The sequence below is a fragment of the Lepisma saccharinum genome, chromosome 13, assembly GCF_977018435.1.
Source record: "Lepisma saccharinum chromosome 13, izLepSacc3.1, whole genome shotgun sequence".
Lineage (NCBI taxonomy): Eukaryota > Metazoa > Arthropoda > Insecta > Zygentoma > Lepismatidae > Lepisma > Lepisma saccharinum.
Genome location: NC_139241.1, coordinates 42,906,971 through 42,919,466, shown reverse-complemented (window position 1 = coordinate 42,919,466; position 12,496 = coordinate 42,906,971). Strand labels below are relative to the sequence as shown.

Here is a 12,496-nt window from a genome sequence, read left to right as displayed (position 1 = left end):
CTACCAGTGGCAAACAATGGATATATTGTTGAATAATCACTTTTTATGAAATGCTCCTTGTATTTTCAGTGGCTTGCGAATGGGCTGGAGGCAATCTTCAGAGAAAACTTTTGCCACATTGTATGAAAATGATGCGGACTGTATCTCACCATAGATACAAGATAGTATATTGTGAAGCAATAAAAACAATAATAGTTATGTCTTGACTTGACTTGACTTGACTTTAAGTTTGGGGAATAAAAGACGTGGCTGATAATAATTAGATGCAGTGAAGCAACGAGTTTGTAACCAAATGGTAGCAGAGGCCACCAAAATTAATTGAAACTCTACAAGTTTCACGGAAGAAGTTAGTAACTCACTTACGTCTACCTTGACCTTTACCACCACTCCTGTAACAAAAAAAGAATAATGAACTTTGGAGTACTAATCAGCACTGGTCATGTGCATAAATTAACGCTCATGTTAATTATTTGTATTTCAGTAAATTGGAGCATGTTGCCGATATAGGAGGAGGAGGGAGAAAAACCATTAATCTATGGTCATGTGTTGATATTTCTGAAACTGGCAATGTGAAATACCTAAAAAAAATTAAGTTCTACATCTTGCAGATACAACATGACATACTACTTTCTTTATTGCCCTACCTCTTAACCTCTTAATTGCACATAACAAGTATGTCCACACAAGAACGACATCAGTGTAATGGGTATGACGACTATGCTTTTGCTGTGTCTAGATATTCACAATATAGGGTGTCTACCAAAATAATAAATCCAAAATTCTTGACTTTTTTCCTAGCATTTATTTAATAGTCCCCTACTTAGGTGTAGTTACAAAATTAACAAAATTTATATTTTTATTCAATGAATTGAATTGTTGTTTTAAGTCCACTTTATGCACAGAAAGGCTAATCGAGACTGGGACTAACCCTACAGTTTAAAAGAGAGATCCTAACCACTGGGCCATGTGCCTCCACCAGGTATCAAACCCAGGACCTTTTATTCAATGAAAAAACCCTACTACTAGGCCTGTTAAGATGAAAAATGAAGCTGAACTTTAACAAGAGATTTAGACTAGCTTTAATTATTAATGCATCCTGGATGGGGAATGGGCACATTACTTTATTTAATATCTTTACGAAACTTCAAGCATACATGAATGTTATTCTTAAGAAACAAAGTGAACAAATCCTAACTACAATTCAAAACAATTTTAGATTTCCAAATATGAAATTTTATCAAATCCTGATACAAGTATATAACAATGTAAATTCACCATACTGTTGCAAAAATTCTTGACCACAAGCATAATTTCTTGACTTTCTTGACCTACTTGTTAATTTCTTGACTTTTTCTTCTCTACTGGTAGGCACCCTGTATTGAGAATATCTGGCCAACAGCGAAACCACACAAAGATTCACGAGATTGCTCTAGAAAGAATTCTAAGCATAAGTAATTTTTCAGGTTTTGGAACATCATAGCAGTTATTTGAAAAGAGAGGAAAATTCTAAAACAGCTGGCCTATTGTCAGTCAAAGATTCAGCCTGGCCTTGTAAAGGGTGGATGGACAAAAGGCACAAGACTGAAATATAGAAACATGGAATGCACACATAATGATAGCCCATGTGATTGACTGATTGATTTGCTTTATTTTACTTTGCCCTTTGTGCCACTTGTGGCTAATTTGCGAAGATGGGGATGAGTGATATCATGAAATTGATGAATGGACACTCACAAACATCCATGACCGGGCTAGGATTCGAACCAGAACCCCCTGGCATCGTAGCACAATGTGCTAACCACTCCACCATGGGGGCCGGCGATGTGAAAGCTGGCTTTGCAGCAATGCAAGTAAATCAATGGACTGAGCTGGCAAGAAACAGAGGGGCACAAAGGCTGTGGGTGGAGGAGCCCAAAACTCAAATTAAGCTGTAGCATCAATTGGTAAGATAAGGTAATACGTGGTTTGTCTTGTATTTCGAAATGTGGGAGGAGTTCCATGGCTCAGGAGTTTGGCACACACTAATGTAAATTATAGGCAATGGAAAATGTAAAATTTTTATTAATTGTTGTGATATATACATACCTGTTGTAATCCCCAAACACTGCATAAACATTCCCTAATGTAAAGTGACTGACTGCCTCATTTTGTTCGTGATCTATAGCAGCATGGAGGACTATCACAGACTCAGCAGAATGATGGGACTGGTGGAATATGTTCCCTATGCTCAATAGGGCAATGTCCTTGTGTTTCCTGAAACAGACAATGTGGTTGACATGTTACTATTCTGGCAAACATTATTTGGTTAGTTTGTGTTACTATATAGTACTCTTCACCATCCCAATTAAAATAAAATAACATATTATAACACATTCCTGCAATTATATTTTCTCCATTATAAGTTTCTTAGCCACAAGCATTCATATAAATCAAACATGCATGATAATGGTAAATATCATTTTACCCTACACTTTCATTATGCTAGGAAAAATTCATAAAAAGCTTACTCCAATACATAAATACAATGTTGCCTTGTAAACAAGGGGGCCTGGGTTCAATGGGAGGCACATTGGATAGTAGTTCGGATACCATCCTGAACTCTTGTCTAGTCCCAATTAGCCTATATGAGCATAAAACAATCTTCGACAACCTTTGTTTGTAAGGCTGTGGGAGTGTGTTAATATACATAGGGATACAAAAGTTGTTAAGTTTTGTTTTATTTGGGATGGTCACAAAATCTGGATAATGGATATCCGGATTTCAAATTATCCAATATCAGTTTTGGGTGCGGCAAAGAGATAATACAGATATCCTAATATCCAGATAATACACTGGAACCTTGATTTTACATTTTTCAGGGAACAAAGTTGAAAGACCTTAAAATGTGGGGAAATGTAAAATCCAGGAAAATTTTATAGCATTTTGCTCTATTGGGACTATGAACATTGAATGTACGAGATTTATTTTATTTTATTGCTCACGTTGGCAACACTGCGTGTTTGGCATTTTGCACATGTGCGTTAGATACCGACTTGCCTTGCACGTAAACAGACTCCATTTGCACGTTGTGAAACGCTTGGTGTGGTTGTGGTGGACAATGAAAGTGGTGCAGGTGATTGAAAATCCCGCCGACTGTGAGATACGATCAGTGATCAGGTTTTTGACCGCGAAAATGTGAAAGAGGTGACGAACTGTTGAGCCATATCGTCACTGGGGACGAGTCATTTGTGTCCCTCAGCACCCCCGAAACAAAACAACAATCCAAGGAATGGCGTCACACATCATCCCCACAAAGGTGAAGTTCAAGCAAGCGACCTCCACCAAGAAACTAATGCTCACCGTCTACTGGAACAGTTTCAGGTGCTTGTGATTGAGTTTCTGTTGAATGGACAAACGGTTAATGCAGCCGTGTATTGCTATACTCTCAAGAAACTTCGCCGAGCAATACAGAATAAACGACGAGGAATGCTGTTTTCCGGATCATGTTGCTCCACGGCCACACACTGCAGCTGCCACACAGTCGCCAATTGACTCATTTGGCTGGGAGCGGATGGACCACCCTCCGTACAGTCTGATCTGGTCCCCAGCGATTACCTATTCATCCACTTGAAGACATTCCTTGCTGGGAAGCGAATCAACAGCACCGATGATAAAACAGACCGTGATGGATTGGCTGTCTGACCTGACGGCAGATGTCTTTGATGAGGGTCTACAAGAGCTCATCTACCACTACGATAAGTGTCTCAACAACTATGGGAACTACGTTGAGAAGTAGCTGAATGTACATATGAACAGCCACAGAGGTAATTAAATTTATTCCTTTGCATGTTTTAGTTTTATTTCAAAATGACCCGTAATTAAAAATAAACCTTGTATATAATGTGGGAAAATATAAAACTGGGGGGGATGTAAAACGGGGTTCCATTGTATAGATATCTGAAAAATACAGATATCCAGATAATGCAGATAATCTGAGTTTTCAGATTATCCAGATAATCCGTGTGTACTGTTCAGCAAAGAAGAGAAAACCCCCGGAAAATATGCGAACTAAAATCCCCTCCTAGTTGTTTCTGTCCGGTGAACGGCAGCAGACGAGAATTGGGGGGGAAATTCTTCTTTTCCTCTGCTCTCAAATGGCATGCTGTTGCCACGTTGCCTCACAGCTGTTCTCTGACAGATGGAATTCTGGCGGACCTGCCACAAAACACGACGTTCAGGGTGGCGCGGTCAGTTGTTGAATAATTAATAACAATAAAATCTATTGTCATGGTTGTGATTCTTACTATGCGATAGAAAATATTACCATCTAAGAAACAGATTTTATCTTCAATTTAATTTAATTATAATTATATCCTTAGAGACAGTGGCGGTTGGGTGTCAAATAGATGAATAATTGAATACTTATAGAATAACAAAAATGATGTTACATGGAGTTGGAGAAAAGTAAGTTTCTGATTAATAATGATATGCATATTATTTTGAGTAGTATTGTACATAAATCTTCTTTGTAATGTCATTCAAAGCTGCATGATCGCAATATAATCCTTGCCTTCTAAAAAGTTCAGAGGAAATTAATAACCATCGATTATGCAACAAATGCTAATATTTTCATTACTTAATTTTAGTACTTGGTAAGTCTTTCGGGAAGGGGGGGGGGTCCAGACCCTGGATCCTCCCTAAATACGTCCTTCCTGTCCTTCAAAGCCGTATGATCCCAATATAATCCTTGTCTTCCAATAAGTTCAAAGGAAATAATACAACAAATGCTAAACGAGTATTTTCACAATTTAATTTTCGTACTTAATAAGTCACCCGGGTGTGTGTGTGTGTGTGGGGGGGGGGGGTGCAGACCCCTTAAACACGTCCTTCCTGTCCTTCGAAGCCGTATGATCCCAATACAAATCCTTGTCTTCCAATAAGTTCAGAAGAAATTATAGCCTACAACAAATGCTAAACGAGTATATTCTCATTATTTAATTTTCATATTTAATAAGTCTTTCGGGTGGGGAGGGGGGGTGTCCTGTCTCCCTAAATACATCCTTTCCGTTCTTCAAAGCCGTATGATGCCAATATAATCCTTGTCTTACAATAAGTTCAGAGGAAATTATATAACAATGCCTAAACGAATACATTTTTCATTATTTAATTTTAATACTTGATAAATATTTCGGGGGGTGGGGTCCGGACCCCCTGGACACCCCCCCCCCTAAATATGTCCTTGCGCTTTCTAATTTTCTTTATGAAAGTGTCCGACATTCGAACTGCAGCTGCCGCCGCACGCTTTATAGCTTGATTGACCGGAAACGTGTAACATTCTTCTCTGGCTTTGTTGTCAAAAAATTTAACCACACTCGAAATCACCTCTCGGCTCTCACTATGTACGGTTTTGTCCTTCATTTCGGTACAAACAACATACATAACAGACGCACTCGAACTCAATGACCTTTCGTCCACGTAAGTTTGGCAACATTGAAAGGATGTCAGAAATCGAGCAGTCCTTGCTACCCCCCACCTCCAACTCGACCCCACACTCGAACAAATAAGTTGCGCACAGGACAGCAGCCCCAGAGAGACTTTCTCATCTTTGCTGAGCAGTACAGATCGATATTTACTTTTTCAAGTTCATGATTGATTGACTTGAGTTAAAATTTTTGGGTGCTTCAGCATGTGTGAATTGTGGTCTGTGATCTGATATCTGAATGTGTCAGCAGCTGAAATCCACTGTCAGTTTGGTAAGGTGTATGGTGAACAGATCATGAGCAATGTGGCATGTTGCATCCGGGTGTTGTTTTCATTCATGACAATTCTCGTTCCCATACAGTGGCTGCAACGCAACACTTCCTTATGACCTTGGGCTGGTAACAATTTCTTCAACCCCCCTACACCCCTGACCTCGCCCCATCTGATTTTGATCTCTTTTTGCATCTGAAATCTTTCTTTGGGGGCAGAGCTTTGACAATGATGATGTGGCCCAATATGATGTTACCACTTGGTTTAATCACAGGCGGCATCGTTCTATGATACGGGGATACAAAACATAGTGTCTCATTATGATGTGTGTCTGAACAGTGGTGGCAACTATGTGGAAAATTAGTCCAATGTATGTACTTCAGTGTGCAGTATTTTGTTCCACTACATTTGGTGTTTTATTTCCTTAAATTGGCGAACAGAACTTATTTTCTGGATGACCTACATACAAGTTCTGATGTGGATGGGGTCACTGAAATTAACCGAGTTAAATGATACATAAGCACATTTCATGTGTATATTAATGAACCTGCATGTTTGAATAGGAACTATGGTCATTCCAGGAAACTTCCAGAATAAAGTGATAAACAACATGCAACAGGGGATTTCAAACCAAAGTGAAAAGCGACATGGCCACCAACAGTCTGTAAAAAATGCATTCACTGTGCATGTACAACCAACACACTGAGATGACAATAATGTACACTATAGAGAAAATGGCCCATCCCAAGTGGCATGGAACTAACAAGCTATATGTGTGCAACTTGTCAAGTTACATGAAAAGTTCCATTTATTTCTGTACATTCATTTTCAAGTAACAAGCATTGTTAGTCATGTTGGTCTGAAAGGTTCCTCATATCATATCCCTGATGTGAGCCACATTGGCGGGAGTATATGCGGTTGAAGACCATCCAGATCTTAGATTGTCATCTGTCAATAGAGACATCTGCAGCAGATACAGACATACCTGCCCATTGAGTATGTTGGAACACTTCCTGCCATTGCAGTTTGCTTAGCTTCCACTTTCTGCAGTGTATAACTTGAAGATGATTTGATTTGCCAGAACTAAAAGGAACTGATATCCTGCATAAAAATTGGTTCTGCATTGTCAGATTTGTGTCTTATATGCAGCGTGTTCAAATTACACCAAAGATTGATGTGTAAGGCATGTGTGAATTAACGGGAAGGGGGGGGGGGGGGTGAGTTCTCCCACTAGATCTTTTAATTAATTTGTGCCTGAAGAACAAACATCAAATAAAACTAAGCTAGCCATACAATTAGCCAATTAGCCTTTCTGCGCATAAAATAGACTTTAAATAATAATTCAATTGAATTGAAAATTGGAGCAATTCAAAGTAGTTCGGAGTACTTATAAATTTTAATATACAATTTTTCCGCTACAACTATATAATTTCAATCTCCCAGAGTTTTGCTTTAAACTATTCATAATTTCATTTGAGATAATCACAGAATGCATTTTGATTAGTTTGCAGAATATTTAGACTTTATAGACATTGCAGACCTCGGAAAGTAATGGGCAGTATCAGTGATTATTTTCAAATTGATACTTTCTGATCCTGATACCACTTGGCCCCAATATTGGCTGACCTCAGTAAGCTGCAGAAAAAATACAATGCGTAAGAATGACTAAAATTAACAGCTTACCTTGGGGAGAAATACAGAGCCCTCCTTGCACATTCCATTGCATTGTATGCATCTCCATGAATTCTCCAGTAAAGTGAAGCTAGGTTGTACAAGACCCAGGATGTCGAATTTGCCTCCAGTGCATGGGCAACGGACGATCCAAACTCCGAAATCTCCATGTCATCCACTAGAAATACAGCGAGATTAGGTTCTGGATTCATTGTGAGATTTACCCTGTCACGCATTCCCTGCAAAAAGAACATGCATATTTACATACAATACAATTGCAGTGGGTTACTGTAAATCAAGAATGATTCTTCTTTTGTACTGTAGGATTTTTCTTTTAATTTGTGTTTATTCAATCAAGAAAGCTAGTGATATGACAAAGCAGAAAATTTACTTTTTCCAATGTCCCCTTCTTCAAAAGAAATGGGAGTGCTATTTTCAGCATGGCAAAAATAATTTGCTGAAAATCTCTATTTGCATGTTATATACAGGGTTATTACAAATGATCTTCCCAATTTGAGACCAATGTAAATCACGTTTAATGAAACTCTGACACAAAGAGGTTATGACAATGTAAAGAGCAACTCTTCAAGTTTTATTTCATATCATTTCAGATACGGTTGGTAACACTACTGCATAATAATTATGACAGAACATGGCTGCCGGTGAAGACAGGAAAGTATTTTGTGTGTTAGATTTCCACGTACACCAGCCTGTTATTAGTGTGCAGCGACATTTCAGTTTGGTGCAGATCCACCCAGTGGGCATTCAATTCGTAAACGGTACTCTGTTTTAAAGAAAGGGGAAGCATCTGTAAGATAAAGTCAACTGGCCGCCCGTCAGTAAATGAGAAAACAGTGGAATACGTAGATGGGCTCACATTGAACACTTGTGAGGTAATGAAATAAAACTTTATGAGTTTACATTGATGTAACCTTTATGTATCTGTTTCATCAAACATGATTTACGTGTGTCTGAAATCGGGAAGATCATTTGTAATAACCCTGTATATATTCTTACAGGCTTAACACTAGTAGAGAAACAGTTATTTGCATATTTCATAGCCACATTAATTCATTTCTTAATACTGAAAACTTAAGGCTGGCAGATTCAAATTCAGAAAAATAAGTTTTTCAAGCACTTTTGGATGTAATCTACTTCTTGCTTGTCACACATCTGCCCAGGAACACTCAATGCTCATTCAGCGGGTGTGCTCAAGTATTCCTTAGACACTTCTTAAAGGTTTGGGTACCCATTCTTCAATTTTCAGTAAAGCAACAGATCCTCATCAGGTGAAATACAGTGGAATCTGGATTTTACTTACCCTGGTTTTTACATTTTCCTGCATAATACATTCAATCTTGATGGAGCCATCATTGCAAAATGCTAAGAAAGTTACCTCTATTTTAAAATTTTCCTGCATTTTAAGTTCTTTCACCTTGGTTCCTTGAAAAACGTAAAATCCACATTCTACTGTAGTTACTTCAGCATTGCAATGTTCTACAGGGTGGACCAAAAGTCACAATACATAGGAAAATAAAATTTTGTTTTCACGTTTTCATATTTATTTATTTATTAACGTGTTCTTTTCTAATGAGTGTTCAGCAAGAGTGGGAGAAACTTATTGGAAATCAATGGTAGCCACGTAGTCCATATTATATAAATACATTGTTTCTTATCACAAAATTAACAGTTGGAAGAGGTCTGCATTTTTAGAAAAAAAAAACAGTTTTTTTCCATGGGTTTTTACCCCCAAAGTGTTTCAAATCAATGAAAATACATTACTTGGCTGCATTTATCTTATTTCACAGCTTTCATTTCTCTCTCTACTGTAAAAAGATGCCCATATCTAAATTTAAAGTACAACTTTCGATATGGAATTCATAGCTAGACAAAGCAGTTTGCACAAATGACTGTTTTCTTGAATGGATAGTTTTTCCAAAATGTTATCTCCAAATATTATGTTATTTCAGTGGTTTTTTTTTTAAATATATCTGCATAGTATATACATACTCACATGACTTGAGTAGTGTTGAACGTATATTTTGTAAATATAATTTAATAGTACAGTATAATTTTCAGTGTTTGACTTCTTTATTTGAATCGTTGTTTTAAGTCCACTTTATGCATAGATAGGATCATTGGGACTGGACCTACAGTTTACAGTGGAATCCAAGTCACTGCACAATGTGCCTCCACTGGTTATAGAACTTGGGACACCTTGATTATAGTGGAACCACAAGCAAAAAAGCCTGCGCAGATCCGTGACTCCTGTGCACCGTACTCCCACATGGAGGGGAGAGGCAGAGCGGAACATGAATCCTTATGGCCAGAGTTGAACGGAAGAAGGGGAAGGTGCATGAGATTTTTCGCCGAAGGTGTGGTCGCTCTATACAAGGCCACGACGTTACCACTACACCATGGGGGAGGCATTTTCAATGTTTAAATTTGCACATAAAGCAAAAGAAAAAGAAGAAATCTTGCTACATCTTTTAACACTATCAAATGTATGCTTGTTGATACAGTTTATTCTTGAGCTATGACTATGAACGAAAATCTAATATCAAACTCCTTGACATTAGCATAAAATATTTGTATTCTGGCTTTCAAGTGTATTATGTATAATTTGACTTACTGGCTGCTAAACTTGGTCATGGAACAAGATGTGGTGTATTTTGGGCACCTAGTGTAGTGGTTCTCAATTGTAATGACACCACATCATGGTAAATTCAGATTATAAAAGCCAATGCCCTGCTCAAAAAATTCTAATTTCATTCTTTTTAAACTTTATACAATAATGTGCATCCTTGAAATTAAGTATTAAGAAATAATAGAATATGGTATGTGTCTAGGCTTGTTGACAAATATAAAATTGGGTTCAGAATAGTTGGCAATCATTTGATCTAATGAACTCTTGTGGCCTGGTCCAATTTATGCCAGGGCCTAGTACTGGGCAACAGCCTGGCACTTGAGAGGCATTGCAATAGCGTATGGTGGCACAAAAACTGAGGCAGAAACTGAAAAAGATTGATCACAAATGTCAATTTAAAAAGAAAATCTGGCTTCCTGGCAGTAAAAATTTTGTTTGAATAATTAAGCCCACTTTATGCTCAGACACGTTAATTGGGATTGGATCTACAGCTTAAAATGAAACCTGAATCACTGTGCCTTTTTTGGGTATTGAACCTGGAACCCCCTTGATTACAAGGTGACATTACTTTATGCCATCAACATTCCTGTATCCAGGGGAGGGACCATGGGGCTATGTCCCCCCCCCCTCGAGCCATGAAATATTCAAATATCAGCCTATAAAAAAACAGAAAAATAACATCGGCGATTTTTCACATTTGTGAAAAAAATACATTTTGTCCTCGCATAAGTGAATAGGTTTATTGTGTAGGGAGGCATGTTCCAGAAGTCTGCAGTCTGCAATATTGGTAGTTTTAGTTTTATAACCATTGATGCAAGGCTACTAGATGTTCCAATTTTAGTTATGACATTCCATTCACTTTATTCTCTTTTCTGACTTTTTCGTAGCAGTCGTCATGGGAAAACATATCTCTTTTTGGTTAACTCACATTTAGACATGTTCTTTGTAATAATAATTATTGCTAAAATGTATAATTTAATTTTTATATATATTATTTTATAAACAAAGACTTTTATCATTGCAGGTTCCCGTGGCAGAGTGGTTAGCCCATCGCACTATGTTATCAATTTCATATCATCATCATTCATTCCAATCTTCACAAATTAGCCAAAAGTGGCACAAAAGGCGAAGTAAAATAAAGCAAATCAACCAAATTATCATTGCTGTTCAATGATAGTGGTATAAAAAATTTAAGGAAATTTAAAACCATTGTTAATTTGTGGAACACAATACTATTTGAAAACTTCTGAGAATTGAATGTACACAATAAACACCAACCTGTATGCCGTGCGACAGCCTTTGTCAGTAAGCGACTATTTGGTGATGATTGTTGGGTGGGGAGGGGATCGATTTTTTTTCTGTTTCTTTGGACCATCATACTGCAACTCTACAATTTTATGTTTAGCTCTAGTACCAACTCCAACAGAATTTTGAAGACTACTGTGTGTGTGCAGAGTGGTTAACGAAGTATGCTACAACGCCAGGGGGTTCAGGGTTCAAATCCCAGCCTGGGCATGGGTGTTTTTCGTATGTTCCTTCATCAATTTCATCATATCGTCACTCATCCTCATCGTCACGATTTGACTTGGCAGAAAGATGATGTAAAATAACCTAACTCAGTCACCCCTACAGAATTTTGGATTTTCTCTTTCTTCCACATTTTCGGATCCCCCACCCCTCCCCCAAGGACGTATTTCAGACCTATAGACTCCACCAATGAAATAATGAAAATATACATGTATAGCATTTGTTGTATAATTGAGGGTTAGTTACTTCCATTGAATTTATTGGAAGGCAAGGATTACATTGAGATCATACTGTTGCTTCATACAAATGTTGGTGGTCTTAACTACATGTAAGCTAGATAATGAATATGTACAGATATCTCTATTCTTATAGCTTCGTTTTACCTATTCACATAATAATAATAACACAGTATTAATTAATTTATGCATTATGAATAGATTAATAAATTATGTTAACTTATTAACTTAATATATAACAATCAATAAGAAATCTGGCAATTTTTCAACAAAAGTACATGCATTTATAAGTAACTTTTGGCTCTAAATCTCCCTTGTAGTAGGCCTAGCATACTGATTTTAAATATTAAATGGAATGTTGTGAATAGTAAAGTTTTTAATTGTCCTGAAACATCTAATAGTTTAATATTAACATTTGCTTCATTTTTATGACATCACAGAAATGCAACTTGAGTATAACCAAATTATTTTCAGTTTTTTAACGGTCCATGATATGATGACAATGGCAGAAACACTTGAAAGTTTGTATTAAGTTCATTTTTTCCTCGGATAGGTTAATAAGGACTGGGCCTACAGTTTTAAAATTGAATCCGAATCACTATCCAATATGTCCACTGAGGATCAAACTTGGTACTCCCTGATAATAAAACAGTGTTACCACTATGCCATTAGGTGGGTAATACAC

The 12,496-nt window shown here is 37.3% G+C and overlaps 1 protein-coding gene across 1 annotated transcript in view; it reads right to left on the bottom strand.

Moving 5' to 3' along the window:
* LOC145997249 (tetratricopeptide repeat protein 17) overlaps positions 1-12,496 on the bottom strand; it is a 164,778-nt gene that overhangs the window by 76,739 nt on the left and 75,543 nt on the right. Inside the window, exons 4-5 of the mRNA XM_083134092.1 lie at positions 7,414-7,640; positions 2,086-2,253 (exon numbers count right to left, since the gene is read on the bottom strand). Of these exons, the coding sequence (XP_082990218.1) occupies positions 2,086-2,253; positions 7,414-7,640 (395 nt within the window). The remainder of the gene's footprint in view (positions 1-2,085; positions 2,254-7,413; positions 7,641-12,496) is intronic.